Source organism: Corticium candelabrum, chromosome 18 (genome assembly GCF_963422355.1).
Source record: "Corticium candelabrum chromosome 18, ooCorCand1.1, whole genome shotgun sequence".
In the NCBI taxonomy this organism is placed as follows: Eukaryota; Metazoa; Porifera; class Homoscleromorpha; order Homosclerophorida; family Plakinidae; genus Corticium; species Corticium candelabrum.
In genome coordinates, this window is record NC_085102.1 from 4,066,562 (window position 1) to 4,086,615 (window position 20,054).

At 40.6% G+C, this 20,054-nt stretch overlaps 4 protein-coding genes across 5 annotated transcripts; 1 reads left to right on the forward strand and 3 right to left on the reverse strand.

Moving 5' to 3' along the window:
- Positions 1-1,555: 1,555 nt before the first annotated feature.
- Positions 1,556-5,714, reverse strand: LOC134193705 (pyridine nucleotide-disulfide oxidoreductase domain-containing protein 1-like). The gene is made up of 15 exons (XM_062662542.1): positions 5,652-5,714; positions 5,508-5,588; positions 4,774-4,893; positions 4,645-4,716; positions 4,512-4,568; positions 4,383-4,456; positions 3,620-3,992; positions 2,930-3,059; positions 2,760-2,869; positions 2,582-2,704; positions 2,452-2,518; positions 2,132-2,202; positions 1,973-2,045; positions 1,840-1,916; positions 1,556-1,774 (listed from the first exon to the last, which is right to left on the reverse strand). Exons 1-15 carry the CDS (start codon positions 5,712-5,714, stop codon positions 1,676-1,678), a joined length of 1,590 nt encoding a protein of 529 aa, XP_062518526.1. The 3' UTR covers positions 1,556-1,675.
- A 66-nt stretch (positions 5,715-5,780) lies between these two features.
- On the reverse strand, positions 5,781-8,116 carry LOC134194027 (uncharacterized). Its single transcript, XM_062662923.1, has 2 exons — positions 7,357-8,116; positions 5,781-6,639 (listed from the first exon to the last, which is right to left on the reverse strand). The coding sequence occupies exons 1-2, from the start codon at positions 8,009-8,011 to the stop codon at positions 5,939-5,941; spliced, it is 1,356 nt and encodes a 451-aa protein (XP_062518907.1). The 5' UTR covers positions 8,012-8,116; the 3' UTR covers positions 5,781-5,938.
- Positions 8,117-8,138: 22 nt separating this feature from the next.
- LOC134194026 (uncharacterized) lies at positions 8,139-10,403 on the forward strand. 2 transcript variants are annotated; one of them, XM_062662922.1, is made up of 4 exons: positions 8,139-9,330; positions 9,575-9,754; positions 9,817-10,060; positions 10,121-10,403. In XM_062662922.1, exons 1-4 carry the CDS (start codon positions 8,209-8,211, stop codon positions 10,294-10,296), a joined length of 1,722 nt encoding a protein of 573 aa, XP_062518906.1. In that variant the 5' UTR covers positions 8,139-8,208; the 3' UTR covers positions 10,297-10,403. The 2 variants fall into 2 exon arrangements, with proteins under 2 accessions (XP_062518906.1, XP_062518905.1); XM_062662921.1 differs by having other exon boundaries at positions 9,817-10,403.
- Positions 10,404-10,860: 457 nt separating this feature from the next.
- LOC134194105 (uncharacterized) lies at positions 10,861-19,647 on the reverse strand. Its single transcript, XM_062663009.1, has 17 exons — positions 19,121-19,647; positions 17,565-18,230; positions 17,273-17,506; positions 16,794-16,847; positions 16,465-16,704; positions 16,329-16,409; positions 15,565-16,272; positions 15,065-15,507; positions 14,593-15,001; positions 14,215-14,466; positions 13,495-14,157; positions 13,210-13,431; positions 13,029-13,151; positions 12,743-12,964; positions 12,088-12,585; positions 11,832-12,031; positions 10,861-11,674 (listed from the first exon to the last, which is right to left on the reverse strand). Exons 1-17 carry the CDS (start codon positions 19,602-19,604, stop codon positions 11,603-11,605), a joined length of 5,571 nt encoding a protein of 1,856 aa, XP_062518993.1. The 5' UTR covers positions 19,605-19,647; the 3' UTR covers positions 10,861-11,602.
- Between the last annotated feature and the right edge of the window lie 407 nt (positions 19,648-20,054).

Sequence of the window (20,054 nt, forward strand, 5' to 3'; positions counted from 1 at the left end):
TTGGGTATGATCACTCTATATACAAGCTCAGCAGTCATTGGCCCGCCAATTGCAGGTATCTTGCCTGATCATATGTTTATCTGTGCCAGACTACTCTTTTTACTAACACTACCTGTACTATCCTGATCTTTATGTCTGCCCTCCTGTACATGTTTTGCGTTCATAAACTGCTATCTAATATTCAGGCTGGATGGATGACAGAAGTGGCAAATACAATGACAGCTTCCTTGTATTTGAACTTGCACTTGTGACAGCTCTCCTTCTTAGTCTTTACAAAACAGTCAGAAGATTACAAGCAATATCTAGGCAGCAAAAAAACAGCACACAATCTGTCACACAACATCATGAGAAGCATAGCCACTTTGATTCTTTTGCAGTGATGTCCAGAGAAACAACTGTATAAGAGATGACTAAATCCACTATAGTGTCTGAGACCATATTCTGCATGCAGAATGTAAATAATGTTTATGATTCTTGACAGATGCATGTTTAGCAAATGCTATGTCAAGAAACTATTGAATGTGACAATTGCAAGTATCCACTGAGTCATCTGTTGCACTAGTCTATTATACCATATGTACTTAATGGAAAGGAATCTATTGAATGTTTGAAAGGAAACTGTACAGCACTCATGCATGTACAAAGTAGTGAAAAATGCAATCGAAGATGGTGTCAGAAATAAGATATGCCCATAGCAGATACAAAAGTTGGCTTCACGTAACTTCATCCTAACTCTAGTGTGCATGCAGTATCCTTCAAACAATAAGCTAACTAACAACTGAGACAGAAATGATAGACAAGACAACTGCCGATGTACACAGTGATCGACTACAGTATAAAGAAGAAATATCACGGAGATGCAAGATATAAAGTGCATTGTATCATTATGAGAATACAAGCTAAAGCATTCCTTTCCCACATAACTCGACGGACAAAGAGAGGCCATTTAATTTGCTTTTCTAGATTGACTCAACTAACAAATGATTGAAACAGCCTCCACCTGTCAGCAAGAAAATGTTTGGGAGTTGCAATAAATGGAACAAATGTGTCAGCTTATTCTGTACAGTCTGACAAATACGTGTACATTCACTTATACTATGGTCACGTGACATGCGACCAGTCACGAGTGCATATTGAGGTGGTGTATATGACGTATTGCACTGCAAGTGTGCATTTAGTTACTTCTGGTTATTATCGCACTCTCACTTATATAGTTATACATGTCACGTGATCATGAAATAAATAATTTATTGTATGATTAGCGGGATATATGTCTGTTACAGGCACTAGGAGTGGGGTTGTAGCCCCCCCGGGCTTTGCCTCGGGTGATAACTCCGCCCCTCACACTGGTACAAACCATAGAGCACGCTAATCATACTATAACCTCTACATATTTTGAAAATTCTAACCACATGCTCTTCTGTGAGCAATGGATGAATCTATAAAGAGTATGAACAAACAAAAGATTTCCAGTTTTAGACAAACATAGACCCAGTCAGTCGGCTAGAATCACAAATTTTTGATGATGTCATTTAATACTAAAGTTAATTATGTATTTCAAGTCTGCCACTTGCTTCATCAAAAACGTATGGTATTAATTGTCATATTAATCAATTAATTAAATAAGTGCCTTACCATACAGGGTTGTAGCAGTACCATAATACAGTATTATAAATCAGTCAAAATAATCTTCAATATCAATGTTTGGATCAAGCAAAGACTCTCCGTATCTGCTCAAATCCATCTGATTCAATATCAAATTCTCAAATGTTTCCTGCACAACCACTCAAACTTCAATATTGCATTCAAGTCAACTTTAACACACCCAAAAACCGTTACCTCTAAGTCTGCCTCTCCAATTAAAATTGCACCTTGCATGCGACCATCTTGTAATACAACTTTAACATATTCTTGCCCTGTAAAGATAAACAGAGCTAGACAACAAGTAAAATGCGTGTTTTTCTAATCATGCCTGGAGTGCATCTGAGAAGAAGTTCATAGTCATTCCCTAAGCCTTGTGCATTGTATTTACCCAACAGTACAACCTAATGAGCAGTAGAAAATGCACAAGTCTTAAACTAGCGATTCCAAAATTTGAGCAATACAAATAATTTACATGCAAATTTAGTACCTTGAATCCAAAAAAATTTGTAATATGAGCAAACAGTTCAAAACAGAAGTCCATCGGGCTTTCATCACCAGCTGGAACAAATGCAAAATGGCAAAATGGCATTATACATCTTCCGCCCTCTCCATCTTTCTGTCTCCCTCCTTCCTCCCTTCCTCTTCCCTCCCATTCCGTGTGTGTGTGTGTGTGTGTGTGTGTGTGTGTGTGTGTGTGTGTGTGTGTGTGTGTGCGTGTGCACACGTGCACGCACGCTACAAGACAGACGCATGTACTTGTCCACAATTCATTGATTTTAATACAAATTTAGTTTGGTAAATACTTACAATCATTCATCATCATACACTTGGCTGCATAGGCTCCCATCTGCCGAGCTTGGCTCCATAATCGCATCTGCACCAAGCAAGATGCAAGTCTAATTGACATTATTCATCAAATTTGTTAGGATATGATCACTTGAAACCAATGAGCAGCCCACTCCCAACGTGGCGTGCAAATATCCCCCGCTGCATATACATCATTTATGTTTGTCCTCATTTGATGGTCCACATACAACCCCTTCTCTTCACACACCTCAAACTAAAAATGGAATCCACAGTGAATGACCTTGACTAGCAGCCAGCAAACCACTAACTGGAGCAATTGTTGATAAGCATGGAGTATTAGGGGATGTGCCAGTAGCAGACACAACAAAGTCACAGCCAATGACTTTGCCAGTTGTTAGCTTCACATACACATGCCAATCTAAGCACATAAATCATGTAAATGTAATGTTACCACAAGAATTGTTATCTGTGTTCACACCATGTACAGAGTTGTATCTGTCATTATGATCCAAAGGATACAACTCAAATAACTTTGACGCTTTAAAATCTTGACAATTGAATAACTGAGACACCTCGCTCTCATACTCTACTGTTACATGCCTAAAACACTAGACCAAGAGATGACTGTTAGCAAAAGGCATCAACAATATGTATCTGTGTGTGTGTGTGTGTGTGTGTGTGTGTGTGTGTGTGTGTGTGTGTGTGTGTGTGTGTGTGTGTGTGTGTGTGTGTGTGTGTGTGTGTTCATAAAACAAAAAATTCTGAGATATTCAATCCAAAATATGTTTTCAATGTAATCGCTAAAGCCACCAAATCAGATGTGCAAGTACGTGTTACAGTGTTGTACCTCATAATTAAAGTTCAACTAACTGAGTATGTAATTCTTCTTACAATATACCAAACTGACTCCTGCATGAGCACAACCAATATTTGAGAATCCAAGAACACTTGATATACATATGATATTTATAAGTAATGCAGTAGTCCAAGAATACGTTTGCTCAAACCCACCAAAGTGTGGGACTGAGGCTGAAATTATTAATGTTAGTAATTGACTCTGCTGGAAGCTTAAACTTTTAAAGTAATGAGCCATATATATATATATAAAATTTAATCTGTACGTCTGACTTATGAGTAATTTAAATCATATAGTACTAATGTAGCCCACCTCCTTTACAGAACCAGCCATTGCCAATTCGCTAGTCCAATCAGGTCCCAATGCTCCTCCTTGAACTCCATCCTTTCTAACTTCTCCCGATCCACTTGCAGAATAAGCAGCTGATCGACTTGACATCACTCCTTGACGAGTGGCAATCATTACCATTGGCGGAGGACCTCTATGAGCTGCATTCTTCTGTTCATAATCAGTATATTCTGTTACTGTATACTTCATTCGTTTTACAGGTCCTGGTTCTCTTCTATCAATGTCTCTACTTGTGAGGAGAGGCAAAAAGAATTCTGCAGCTCCGGCATCAATAAATGTACGACTAATAAACTTGTCCTTAATAACCCAAATTACGTCACAGTTACTGATTTCGTATCTAAAAAGACAATCAGATTCAATAAATGCAATAAAACAGAAGTGTATAAAAGCATACATGTCAGCCGAGAAACAAACAGAGAGACAGACAAAAAACAAACATCCACACTTAGATTCTGCTATAAGTTAAGTTGTCAAACTCATTACTTTTTCTAAATCATATTTTGTAATTAGGTAATATGTGTGGTAGATATCATGTTCAAAACATGAACATGACAACAGACAGAGGAACAGAGGAACAGACAATCAAACAGACAATCAAACAGATGAACAGACAGACAGAGAGACAAACAGACAGACAAGGATGCACGCAAAAATCAATAAATAAAATAAGCAATTAGCAACCAAAACAATACAGCACAAAGCAATAAATCATGTTGCGACAACTCACGCTAACTCTGTTGCAATTCCTCCATTCCCAACCAACACTACCCTCCTGGCTGTACTCAATTTCCTTTGAAATTCCTACAACAGCATTGCAAACACAACATCAGAGCATCGATTAACAAGCAAACTCAACCTTAACACTGTCCGTGTCACGAATAGTCAGACAATATTCATTGCTTTCGCCAAACAGCTGAAATAAAAATTCAAAAACACAGTGACGTGTATGCCAATGTCATTTGTCTGTGAGAGGTAGATATTACAAGCACCTTTGGACTTCCACCCATACATAAACACAATTTACCATATTTAAACACCTGACCATCACTAGCCACTGCAGTCTAAAAATAAAAATATCAAATATATTTGCCAAAACACCAACAGTTGATATACTGTACATGAGCAGTGGGATCTAGACCAACCAGCTTTGACAAGACTACTTTGACATTGGGGCAACTCACAGCAAGCACTGATGCCGACTGTTCTTCCACATCAAAGTCAGTCAGAACACGAGTAACCTAAAAATTGTCACTTACTTAAAGTAAAGACAAGCAGATTGCTTGGCATTTAAAATTACATTCCAATGAGTCGATCTCACACTGACTCTAACAGTTTCAGTGTGATCATGTCAAGTGCAAACTCACTAATCTGGTTTACCTTGTTTTGATATCAACTAAGTGTAATGTTACTTAACTAATAACATACTGTCCTAATTCATAGTGGTATGAAACAACACTGCATGTGTTGATCAATTCTAGAATATCTTCCTTTATAAGACACATCTCTGCCTTTCCACGAACTGTGGCTTGAAAGAGCAAACTTAGTTTCGTTTTTTAGTATTCTAATCGAATTAATTATATTAATATTAATCAATTAATTATATTAATATTAATCAATTAATTATATTAATATTAATCAATTAATTATATTAATAAATTAAATATACACTATAAACTCAATTAAAGCAATTACAAACTCAATTATCTCTAACCTCTTTATTAACTAAAATTAATTAATCAGTATTCACCCACTAAAATTACAAATTCATTATATTCTATAAACTCAATTATTAAACTCCATTAGTAGCAATAAACTTAATCACTGGTTCATCGACTGAAACAACAGATCTCACGTATTTCAAGTTTGCTACCGACTTGATGACATCAGAAGCAGACAATAATGTAATGCTAGAGTCGGGTGACATTTGAGATAACTGCACAACGTCAAGTACGAAGATCAAGAGTCATTTAGCTAGCGAGGCCACTAACTCCCTAACCTGCTCAGCACATGTGACACCAGCAATGCCTCCTCCAACGACAAGATACTTGCACTCATCCATTGGTATGTTACTGATGTCCCGTATAATACGTGTTAGGGCATCCGAGGCTAGCAGTGTGTACAAAAATCAATGTAATCCAACAATCATAATGAGACCGAGCTACCTTCCGCATCTAATTCATAAGGTAATACAAATATATATAACAACTATATTATGATGACATGTGCATGTAATAACAAGTACGAAGTGACAATATTCGTAATAATTATGGCACACCAACCACATTAATTAACTACAATATTCACATCCAATCTTGTCGTGTCTCGATTTGAGACACCAACGGCACGCTTTGCTGGACACAGCTTGTATTGATCGGTTTGTCTCATAGAATCCAATACGGTCACCACATCCTTGGACGACGGCAAAACAGTCCGGTCCTCTTTCACTAGATACTCCATAATGCCATACAATGAACAAGCCGTTTGTAATCCATCCGATGAAGATGCATTGTTCAATTCAGTTTTCGTTACGACACCAAACAATTTGAGAAGAACACTACCGAGTTGAACTAAGTCATTCTCCATGGTGACAGTAGGCGTGGCATCGTATCCAGCCATCAATCTGACAGCGACAGGATCAGCTACCTTCGCAGTAAAGCAATTCGTAACAAATACGTTCCTACATGTCAATAAACCATGGCTGATTCCGATTTGGCAATGAAGATAGTCAATAGCAGACGCACAGCCGAGAGATAAATCCACTTGTTCACGAAGAGTGAGTTTATCATTGAACTCAACGAGCAGTTGCTCTAAGTTCATTGCTATGTTATCCAGTACCAGAGCAAATCTGTGGTCATGAAGCATGGCCAAACCGTATGTCGTGACAATGTTGGGATGAACAAAGTGTTGGAAGTCGACGGATGTGATGGGTTTCGAGATGACGTACAGAGTTATGGGACACGAACCATACCGACCATGGAACATGTCTACAATAGAAAAGGAAAGATGTGTAAAACATCGCGTTATATTGTCAACCAGTCTGCACCACTGGCTGGTCGTAAAGTCTACATTATATTTGATTCTGTCAACTAGTGGTGCTTATGTGCATTAAACTATGTGTTCAATGGCATGAAACTTTTACGTACAATACAATCAACCTTCAGTTAAACCCTATCTCTCTGAAGGTATTTTTAACATTGTCAACAAGTTTGGCCTACAGACAGACACACAGATAAAGTCATTTAAGCTACCGGGTATGTGTGTATGTCAACAAGCATGCAATAGCTCTGATTTATTGACAGACAGACAGACAGACAGACCGACAGACAGACAGACAGACAGACAGACAAACTGACAGACACACAAACGGATCGACAGACAGACAGACAGACATATAGACAGACAGACAGACAGACTGACTGACTAACAGAGAGAGAGACAGACAGACAAACTGACAGACACACAGACGGACAGACAGACAGACCGACAGACAGACACACAAACAGACGGACTGACAGACAGACAAAACATCAGATGGCTCTTCATTAGGGTATTTCTTCTACGGCCACTATGGTCGTTTATCTCAAACTCTTAGTGTTATATGTAAACAGACGGACAGACAGACGGACAGCTAGACAAACAAATGCACAAACAGATGAACGTATAAACACTCCAAAAACAACAAGAAAACGCCATATCCTTACCAACACCACAACAACGAATCTCATCCTCCACAACAACATCAGAAGTCGCAATCACATTGACTCGATCACAGAACGTAAAGTCTCTCCTCGTTCCAACTCCCTCATTAGAAGCTCCATTCAACGGTGGAACACAAATAACATAGGAAAACGAGACATCATCAAACTCAGAAATCTCCTTCCTCTTCAGTCTCCTTCGATATTTCTCAGCATTCCGACCCAAATGGACTGTCTTGTGTCTCTTCATATCACTCTTCCTATTGAACGTTTTCCCACATGCAGAACAGCCGAACGGTTTCTCGCCTGTGTGTATCATCATATGTTTGCGGAGATCGCCTCCAGTCGTGAACCTCGTCCCACACTTCTCACACACACGTGGTTTCTCGCCCGTGTGGATCATGTTGTGCAGTTTGAGCTTTCCAGACTCTTTGAACGACTTGCCACATGTCGTGCACGTATACGGACGGTCGCCCGTGTGTATTCTTGTGTGTCGCTTGAGACTGCAGACTTGATTGAATGCCTTGCCGCATGTCTCGCACACAAACGGCTTCTCACCGCTGTGGATTCTCATGTGAACGCGCAAATTCCTCGACACCTTGAACACCTTGCCACAAGTCTCGCAAGACAGCGACTTCTGTGAAACTGTTTCCTCCGCCATTTTAATTTATGTACATACGGGAATGTATCTAGACCAAATGTCCGACTTCTCGAAATTGCAACTTGAGGACTAACAAATAATTTAAAACCTGTGTCAGTGTGCATATACGCATACACCGTTAGAAAGAGAGTAAACAACTAAATGTATGATCTCAAAGTTTTGTGATAGGACAGCACTGAGCATGCGCAAGTAGACCTATGGCGAGTGATCTGGAACGTTTTGAAGAGGATGGTGAATGGCAGATACAAGAACCACTTTGGGATGGAAACGATTCCTCGGACTACGATATCGATTCTCCTTTGTTCAGGGACACACACCAGCAAGATTCTTCACCACAACCACTACAACTACGTATACCTAGTTGGATAGCACCAGCAAGAGCAGCAGCAGCAGCAGCAAGTGCTTGTGTATATTTAGCAACCGAATCGTCAGACGAAGATCAGAGCAGCGATGACGATTTGGACATTGTTAAAGAAATAGAATTTATTGGTCATTCCAATGAGGACCATGATAGTCACCGCAGGAAGAGACTGCGCAGGAGTGATTGTGATTACCAAGATCAAGTACAGCCAAAACAGAGAGATAGAAAGAATGACCATGTAGAGACAAGTAGTAAACGTTACGTTGACTCTTCTAGTGAGTTTTCAGATGACGAGTTTGATGCATTACCTCCATTTGAGCTGCACACATCATGGAAACAAGACAACAAGAAATTGTGTGCTGAAAAGAAGCATGCAAATACAAGTTGTAAGACAAAGAGAAAGAAGGAAGTTTGGAATGCGAAGGACAGTGAAGCTATTTGTGTCTGCAAGTCAAAGGTGCATAGAAAACATTGCCCCAAGCGAGCGAAGGTAGCTAACTCTTGTGTAAAGACCAAGTTGGCTTCATCGTCTCATACTTCTGCGTGCAGCCAGTCTAGTGGTCCTCTTGCTGGTAAAGTGATGATTACGTCCGTAGGAAAACACTACCATGCTGCTAACAGTTTGCAAATAAAACCAACTGTGAGCCAGCAAATGAATGGTTTATATTCCTGTGGAGTCAGACAAATTTCCGGTAGTTGTGCCACTGTGCCGTTAAGCTCTGTTTCTACTGTTAGTCAAGATAGTCGTCGTAAAAGAGAACTTGGGAGCAGTGTAATGTCAAAACTTGTTACTGTGCCTAATTCGGTGTATACTGATGTGGAAATGAGACAGCAGTTGTTGTTGGTTGGTCCTCAGTATGGTGTCAATGCATCGTTTTTATCTTCTTCTCGAAGTGAGCCGAAATTAGTGATCTCGGGAGATGCTGTGAGCATCAATGAAGCAGTCACTGCAGCTTATGTAAGCTTTGGACATGGACATTGTGTATTAGAGAGATCAGAGATGGACCAGCAGCATTGTCTTAGTCATCAGCTCTACATTTAATTAATTATTGCAGAATCTTTCAAAGCATGTAAATATACAGTAGCATCAATGCACCAAACACATGTATTCAAAAAGGCAGGCAGACGACAAGACAGACAGACACAGAACATGTTATGATAACATTTATTGACACAAATGTGTACTGTACCACATTTTACAGGAGAAGATTATCAGTCTGCAAAGTAAGTTAATCAACCAATCCGAAGTACCTGTGATATGGCCAGTTGAATGGGAAGGTAGCTTTGATGCTGCCAGCAAGAAAGCCATTCTCCATACGGTCATCCCTGGCTCCCAGGAATATACCAATGTCCTCTGCAGATGCATGGAAACTATACCAGAGGTATTATAAATCGTTTAGTATTGCATTGTGTCTATTGTACTTATTTGCTGTTTTTCTGAGAGATTCAACTGATGAAACTGGAGAGGATACAGAATCCTTGGCTGTGGAAGCAGTATGCTCTACATCGCACACGGATGTCGGAAAAAGGCAACCAAGCACTCAATGAATTGGACCTTTTCCATGGACCACGCAGGGTCAATCCAAAGTTGATCTATGACAGTGAAGAAGGCTTTGACATGCGTTTCTCGTCACTCGGTGCTTGGGGCATCGGTTGCTACTTTGCCGTCAATGCCAGCTATTCTGCAGGTTATGCACATCATACACACAAGGGCTTGTTCCAGATGTTTCTAGCTAAGGTACTCACAGGTGACAGTGTTCTCAGCCCGCAGAATCAAGACTTACGGATGCCACCAGTGAAAAAAGGACAGACTCGGTATGACACAGTAACAGGAATTTCAGGAGACAGCCAGATATTTGTTACATATAAAAATGACAAGGCATATCCATTTTATCTAATCACATTCTGTATCAATCCACAGTAGTACATCTATAGTAATATTAATAGGGCATAGTACTGAATAAATTGTTTTTTACTTCAACAGCAATCAGTACATTCAAATTTTTGGCCTGCACCTTCGAGGGACAGCAAATGCGGTAGTAGTAGTAACTTCCTCCTTAATTAAGCGAAAATCCAAGGTCATCTCTATAGAGTCACATTGGTCATTTTATCGTTATCAAGTCATGACTGTTGGTCATCTAGCATACTCTTGCAACCAGAAAGTGAGGTGACACTCAACATTGAGTCATGTGTTTTCCTATATTCGTTTACTCTACAGGACTTGGCATTGGTATTTGATTGCTGCTTGCGTCACTGCCTGTATTTTGTACATTTGTTGTGTCTTGCGTTTTTACATGGGGGGTACAGTGACTTGAATTAGCCAGACATCTGATATCATATCATATTTCTTGTCCTGTCTATGTATTATCTGATTGGTGCTGAAACTACCCTTCAGCTATATTTGTGTGCCTACCATACAATGCCTATCACTCAGTTTGCTAAAAGTTAAAGTACTTTTCTGTAACTCTAATCCTATAGCATGCTAAGAACCATTTGATGCACTGCCCTGCTTTGCCAAAATTGACTTAGGATCTCTTTCCTTGTTCCTATTGTACTCTACCTGAGGACGGTAAATACATTTTTGAAGACATACACTTGTGAAGTCATGTTTTAGTGATGAAGGAGACAACAGAAAGTTGTGTCTTCCTGGTATACTTTTAGTAACACTTGACTGAAGTCACTGATCATTGTCTGTTGGTTGCTGCTTGCTGCAGAAGTTCAATTGCTTCATAGCGAAATAATTGATTCTTATCACTGACTGGGCTAGGCATGAGCATCCAGACTTCCTCCACCTTTCCTATATCTACCTGCTTGTTTGCCCACCCTGTCTGTTTGTTTTTGACTCGTTCTGTCTGTCATCTAAGCATCACATGTTTGAATTATCTAGATTGCACTTTACAAAACATTATATACACTCAGACAGTGAAGGGTCTGGATAGTTGCCCCTTGGTTCAATTTAATTATTTCTTGCATGCATGCTCATCCACTCAAAATTTCCTATCAAATATGTTCAAACTTAATTGGTAGTTCATTCAGTTTGCTCCTAAACTATCTATGAGAGCTGATCACATATATATGTATGCTCATATACTGCTGTGGTAGTGTGTAACGTACACATAAGTACCTCTGCTTCCACTTGTGTCAGAAAAATATACATATAGTCCCAACCAGCAGGATTTCTAACCCCAGCTGAAGCCTACAAATACCTTGCTTGCTCTATGCAAGTCTCTTCATGGCAAACTGTTTCTCTCGCAGCACGTTTGACCACTAAATCCAACCTTACACTTGCAGTGTCCAGAATCCTACACAACAAACATGTCACACACACACACACACACACACACACACACACACAAACATGTCACACACACACACACACACACACACACACACACACACACACACACACACACACACACACACACACACACACACACACACACATTGTGTCATTCTCACTCTATTGCAGATGCTTGACAGTGAACCTTCTGAACAGCAATTACATTCAGTGCAACCTTTGAAACCTTTATTCCCAAGTCCCCAATAGCCTGATGAGCACATACTGCAGAATGCACCTTCTACCCCCTCTCTGCATGTACAGTGCCCATAACGGTGATGACAGATAGGCGTGACTGAACCAAATTTGTTGCAAGTGCAACCTGTTGGCAAACACACGGTAAACTCAAGAAACACTGAAACAAATGTGGTCACATACGATGACATGACTTCAGTACTACTGCCTCTCCATAGTATCCATCTTTGCATCTTTCACAGTCTTGCCCCGCTGTATTATGGAGACACTTGAGGCATCTGCCTGTTTTTCGGTCGCAGTTACCGAAGGCATTCCTGTCTATGTGCCCATTGCATCTGCAGGGGTAGCACTTTCCTGACATCTTTTTTGGCATTCCGTAATAGCCATCAGAACAAAGCTGGCATCGTCGACCAATGTGACCCATGTCACATGCATCACATACAGGTCGGCGGTCAAATCGATCCAGGTGGCATGTCGGACTGAAATTGTTTAAGCCTTGGCGTCCAGGGCACATACATTCTTGGCAAGAATCTGGCTGGCCGTTAGAAGGAAATCCAAAATAACCATTTGTACATCGTTCACAATGATCACCTGCCGTGTTAAATCGGCATTTGCTACAAATTCCAGTTATAGAATCGCAAGTCTCTGAGTAACCGTTGCAATTGCAAATGGCTCTGTTGTCTACAAGACAAGCAATTACATACACTACTACATAAAACTAATACAGGTGTATCACTACAGTAATGTATATTCACAGTATATTTATATTTAATAAATAACTTACATGAGCTCGTTTGTACATGTCCCCTGATTAATATGTAGTAATTTAGAAGCTTACCAATATTGCAAGCTCCTGTATATGCATACTCGATGTTTCTGCCAAGAAGGCATGCGATAACCTTGATAAGACATTGGCTGCCGTAAGTTCGATTGTCAGTACCACAAACAAATTCCAACGATTTAACATATCTGCACTGATTGTAACAGCCACACATGGCATTTCCCTGACTGTCTATCATACAATGCTGACCCGGTGCACAAACGGTAGTAGAACAGGGACCTGAAATACACAAACAAATCTTCACAATCAGATTTCAACAAACTTGTACAAAGGAAAGCAAGACCAGAAGGAATTCGTGATGCTGGAGATGGTGATGATTTCATGTGAGATTTTATTGAATCTTCACTTGGATCAGACACAGAAGAAAAATTGTAAATTGATATGGGAGGAACTGTCACTAATATATCTGTTAAACATAAGACCAAATATGAGAGTCATGCTATTTTATCTCAAAAATTGGCTACCTGGTTGAAAGCCGTTGCAGCATGTCTTGAATGAGTTTCCGCATGCTCGAGGTTTTAACACTGACGTGCATGAGGCTTGATTATTCTTCGCTATCAGTCCGCTGCGGCAGCATTCACAGCACTTGGTCAGAGCACTGCCGCATGCAGATGTATTAGGACATTGGAACCATGACATAGCCATTGTTCTGCCCACCTTACAGCAAGAGCTGTCAGAATCAGGCTCTACAAACAAAAATCAAAATGATAAAATTTATTATTTATTTTTTAAACAGTAAACATGTTAACCAGAAATTGGCTCCACAATAACATTTCCTGATACTGTCAAAGTCATGGAGCTTTGATTGACTGATATCGTAGTGAATCGAACATCCATGTGTTGCAACCAAGGAAGGCTGTCGTTGCTCGGCAAGCCATCAAGAGTTGCTGTGAGAGCTTGATGAAATGTCATATCTACATGATTGTTTACAGTAACTTGACAGTTGTCTGCTGCCAAATGAAAACCACTTTGATCAACTCGTACTAAATTGCTTGACAAATCAGATAGTGAAAGATGCTCATTTCCTTGTAACACAAACACAGGAACTCTGCTGTCGAGAATCATTGTGTCAACAACAACAGATCCTCCACGTGTGACATTCCCACTCTGAGCATAATAGAAATGATATTTCTCAGACTCAAATGTTACGTTACTTCCAACAGAAAACGAACAGCAAAAATTTGCACCATTCCTCATAGGATAAGCTATCATCCAGCCAATGGCATTGATGATTGGTAGCAACAATGAAGTGGACTGACCAAGCACATGTACAATGCTGCCCAGATAAATATCCACCACAAACTCCCCAGCTTTATTAAAATGACCATTAATAGTGCCATCTTTCACAGGCTCCGAGTTGATAAATCCCTTTACTCTACCACGAATTCGATGCATAGGAATTGGTTCTGCAACTATATCAAAGCAGATAACAGTCAACTTAACTAGACCAACAAAACAGAAGAGGCTACCAGATATGTGAGCTTCTCTTAAGCAGCATTCAGTTGCAGCAGTTTTGCACTTTCTGTTTCCTTTCTTGTCTCGCAACTGACACCATGATGATGATCTTGTGATGTTTGATGGAAGGCGAAGTCCATTCAAACAGCAACTACAACATTTTCTTCCTCTTGTTGCATGACAAATATTTGGAAATGCTAGCTTTTTACATTCTCCACTGTCAGATGCCAAAGTTTTACCAAATAAACAACAAACATCAGTAAAGTCTACAAAGACACAAAATTAATATCAGTACATATAGTTCGCGATCCAAAAAGGTATAACAATGCAACTCTCCAACCACATTACAAATACAAATAGACACACATACAGACACACAAACAAATAAACACCTGAAGCTAACACAAACTTGAGCATTGCTTTGACAGAAAGTTTGACGGACGTTGTTGCTTTGCTGATGTGCAAATTAGTAGATATCATAAGTTGTCTATCCACCAATCCAGTCTCGCTACTCTCCCAAACAGCCTTGCTCTGTATTGTTAAAGTAGCCATTTCATTCCCAATAGAAATTTCACCTCGTGCTCCAAGAAAAGTAATTGTCGAAGACACTTGTATCACTTGTAACTGATATGGTTTCACCTTTATCTGTAAGTTGCCAGAAATAGGCAGAATACCGTAAGCAGTCACATGAATGTTCATATCCACGTGACTATTTCTATCAGCATCAGATACGGCAAATGACAGCTGGACAATATAAGTGTCATTGACTACAATCTCTGCTTCTAGTAAGCTCAGTGATAGCTAAACCAGATAAATCACTGCATATTAGTTGTAGAAAACAGAGATCACTAATATGTAGCATACCCGTGTCTTATTAGTCACGCATGCCAAGAACAGAGGTAGACCAATAGGAAGTGGTTGCAATACAGTTAAGTCAGCAGTACCACTATGCTGTGTAATTATTACATGTACACTGCCATTGGTATTAAGATCCGCCACAATCTCTGCCTCATCAATCTCGATACCATTAATTATGCCCGTAAATGTTCCTTGTGCATGAATATCATAACAGCCTGTTACAGACGATGGTGTAGCCATTGATTGCTTTGTTGATACAAAGCTAGAAGCTTGAGTCGTTGGTTCCATCCTTGGAGTCACTGACAAAGACTGTGGAAATGCTGTTGTTAGTATCCCATTCCTATTATTGCTAACTAATGACTTGGATGATGTAAAAGTTGAAACAGTCGAACTTTGACTGTCGAACATCCTGCTGTACTGTGGTGAATAATTATAGTACAAGTGCGAATCTAAAAAACATAATCTGTAAAACGCACCAAGCTAGAGTACTGATCTGAATTGTCAACCTGTAGTTGAAACAGAAGACAGAACAGAAAGAAGTCCCATTCCCCTCCCATCCACTTGAACTCTTTCGTCGTCAACAAAGACATTCTGTGTAACTGGAAGACGATGCATTTTCTTGACAGCATTCACAAACACCTCCAGCAAGAACCCTATTGACACGGATCTACCACCAATCTTTGTCTTTCTTGTCATGGACATTTGATAATCAGGGCTTAAGAGGTTGCTTGTGTATCTGCTGTCTCCATTGAACCACTTTTGTATGTGAAATGTTTCGTATCTACGTAATTCAATGCTGCCATCATTAGTGGATGGGATATCACCCTTCACTGTCAATTCAACTTCTACCGGTATGTTATTCCTAATTTTTATCTTGTAGTTGACATCCAAATTGTCTCTCGACTTCTTGTTTTCAAAAATTACCTTTCCTTCCATCTCCAAAGTCTCAACTGTTTCAAGAAAAACATTATAATGATTAATATTGTTTGATTCCACAGCTAGCAGCCACACCAATGGCCACGATGTGATAGACATAATCAGTACTAAACGTTGATTTGAAAGACCCTCTGGAAGATTGGAGTAAGTCATCAAAAACTGACTTTCTCCATTGTTGCTCCGATTTAAGCCAACTTGAAAAACAATCATGGGAGACAATCTGTGTCCTGATACAAAGCCAGATACTCTGCCACTACCAACATGTCTAAACCAGCTCTCTAAAGCAAATGATCACAGTTGGTTTGTACATTTGTCCAATTTCCAATTTACTCACGGAAAGTCTTAAATACGTCTAGACTTGGTGTTTTCATAGTACTAGCTTGAGTCGACAGTGGTGGTTGTGTCGTAGTACTTTCTACACAACAACTCATTCTGTACACGTACAATTGAACCTGACATATACAACAGACCATTCAGCCTCTCCATAATCCTCTCCAAGCAGCAACTATGTCTTCTTATCTTGCATTCGTCTGACCCAACTTCTGTCTTGCACAAGCCAGCATGATCAGCATTCTTTATTCCCTCCTGACAACAAAGACAGCATTGCTTAGCGACAGATCCACAGGTTGAAGACACAAGCGATTGGCAGTCCACTCCTCGGCGACCCTTCATAGATCCAGTAACACAACATATCCAGCCATAATTAGAACCTATAAATATAAGAACAGTTATTACACAACAGAAAGACAATACAATGCAACTTAGAAACACAGTATCACTGACTGTGACATACACTCGCCTGAATCAATTGTGGGTATTGTCGGTGGTGGCTTTGTTGTAGAAATTGCTGCATCTATCAAAACATTCAAAGCAGAATGCCAACAGTCTATCAAGTAGCTGCTCATCAACAGTAACTGCACGGGTCACACCCAAAACGCGTGTCAGTCTGTAAGTCCAACAATACCAAAACAAACAGTTGTCTAGCTTGGACAACAGCAAGTAAGAGTATGCTTAGTATCAAGTTTAATTAAGCCAAAAGCAACAGTCTTGCAGATAAAAACATTAGTTAAATAATCACTACCTTGAAAGTCTAGCTACCAGTAGGAACAAGTTAGATCTCACTCACAACACCCAAATGGGCAAGCTTCGATCAGCAATAATTATAATAATACAAATGCCACATAAATGTATCGGACTAATATTAGTAATGTCGATGTCCATTACCAAACTGACCCTTTGCGGACATGATAAATTCCCACATTTGGAACTATATCTTACCTTTGGTTTGTTCATTAGAACAGCACTCCTTGAATTTCCTTCTACACATACGACCTTGACCTTTCTCCTTGTTGATGCACCGACTACTGTTTCGTGCCACCTGGCGTCCTTGACTGCAACACTCGCAACAAGCCTGTAGTTCGTCCGACAACGAGCATGCATCAAAATGTATATTACAACTGTCACCCTTGTGTGCTCTTGTGGTGCCATACTCACAACATGCTGTTGACACATCTGTATACGACAACAATCATCACGAGTAAGCAAACGTGGTGAGTATGAAAACACATACGACTTTTGCTTGCTCTCTCGATTTCTGCTTCAACCAAGATGTGCACTTTCCCTTTGACAACAGTCCTTCGCAGACTTGAATGCAGAACAAAAAGATTGCCCGAACGTTTGATCGACCGACTCTCAATAGTCAGAGTTGTCTCCTGAGTATAAAAAAACGATTTTTCTCTAATAGTCAATGATCTCTTTGCTCTGCCAAAGTAACTCGTAGAATTAACTTTCAAAAGAGTGATTGTTGGATCGTTGTGTTTTATGCTGTTTGGGTCACTTAGATCATACTGAGGTAGTCTCCCCTCAACTCGCGTCTTCAAATGAAGTGTACCCTGATTCAGTCCTAGTCCATGCTGAATTACAAAAACAACCTGTGTTCCTTGATATTCAATCCTCGTCTCAGCAACAAAGTTTCCTTCTGAAATATCCAAACCATTCTTCACTTGTCTGTTGCTGCCTCGTTGACTGGCTCCAAGCCATGCATAAATAGACCAAAGAGATGGTAGAATCAACACCCTTAATGCATCCTGGCCTTGACCACCTGATACTTCAACGTCAATTCGAGATCGACTCTGGCCTCCATACTGTACAGCAGCATCGGCCACCAAATCCGACTTTCCAATACCTTCGATGCTGTCATGAATTATTTGTTGAAATTGTCGCTTCATCCTTCCACCTATTAGTAAGAATTTGTAGTTGCAATTCCAATAATCATGCCAGTTAGTTAGCTAATTAGGTCAAAGGTGCATGACTCATGTACCCAATTACAAACACTAACTTGGATAGACTAAAATAACAAAAGCAGGTGTAAAACCACTAAGCACACCGTTGACCTTTCTCGAAAATATGATGTTGTAAGCAGATGGCATACACAGTCGACCAAAATGTGACTATTCTTACTGCAAACGGCACGACCGTGCCGTCACAACTGCAATCAAGATGCAAATCGTAATCGCCACTGTTCATCAGCGCGGAGCCACGTTGACTATTCCATTGTCGGTATCCATACGTTAGTGTACGATCACGCACGCGTCTGGGCGTGGCTTGCCTCCTCATTAACACTTATGAATAATCATCGCGCAAAATCAAGCTGTGAGGTTCCACTCTGAACCATACTTAAGTTATGTAACTAATGTCCAGTCTTCGGTTAAAACCGCGCGGAAATCGTACGCGTGGCATTCCGACACCCAGTAGGGCTTGTTGCCGAGGTAATGTTATGGGTGGTTAGTGCGCACTGCGAGAACAAACGGATTCCGCTCGGTCAATTCAAACAATCAACTAACCCCGATGTCGCTCGTACCTCGTCGTACAAACGTGTTCGTTAGCATAGGAAAGACACACCACGATTGTGTTGTAATGACAATCCTAGTGTCCGTCTTCCCGAGTGATAAATGCACATCGCGCGGGGAGTTCCACGTGTCGGCTGCGCCCGCCCGTGCAGCGCTCGTGAAAGTGGGTGCAATGAATAACCGAAAGGTGGGGCGAAAGTGTGAAATAATGCACGACAGAAACAGGTGTGGATGTTAGCATTTTCGCGTCGCTAGCAACCAACCTCCCACAGTTTACCTGATGCTTTATGGATGACACTCGATTCACGAAAGTGCCCATCTCCAAAAATGTCTCTCAATCGAACGTAAGCATCGCTCGGTAGGTGTTCTCCATGCAACAAGCAGCTCCCGTTGTTCCACGTCGCCAGTACAATCAGATACTGCATTTCTAGCTTCCAGCCATTGCAATCCAGACTTGACGCCGCTCTGCCGGCAAGAAGTAACTTTGTAAGCGCCTCTGGGCAACAGCCCGGGATTGTTTTCAAGTCCATGGCCAACCAGTGACCGTAGATCAATTCCTTCAGTTCGAGGCGTGGAATACACTTTCCGATCGTTGTACTACTAGTGCAGCCACTAAACACAACGATCGCTGCTGTAAAGGAATGAACACGATCAAATTGGTTGTTGCCACGATAGGCTTCTCTTGCGACGCCAGCCAGAACCGCAGGCAAGAGACAGAAAACGGTCCCGAGCGGCAAAGAATATCTCCTCCGTATAGTCATAAGTGAAGGTTCTTCCTTGCATAGGAGAATGAGAGACAACGGACTGTCGGCCAGCTATGAAATCGTCAACTGAGCAGTGCGGCTTTTTACTGAGGTGTCGCGTGCTGATAACATGATGACATTACTAATCCAATTTAGAAAACCTACATCCGAGGCGGGACTTTACTACAACGACCCGGACAGTTAGTCGTTACTGCTTTTTTCGACGATTTCGTACGGACAGCTGGTGTGATTGCACGCAACGTTACCACATTAGTTGTCTCGACAGCAGCCATCAAGACAGTCACGCCATATTCTCAGCCGGCGTGTCATGTTACATTGACAAATACACGTCATATGTCACATCAAACGTCACTCTCTGTATCTTGTAGGCCTCTTCTCAGAAATTAAAATTGTACCTGCTAAGTACGGAGACGTCACCCCAAATACGAACGAAATGTTTCTTTTTCT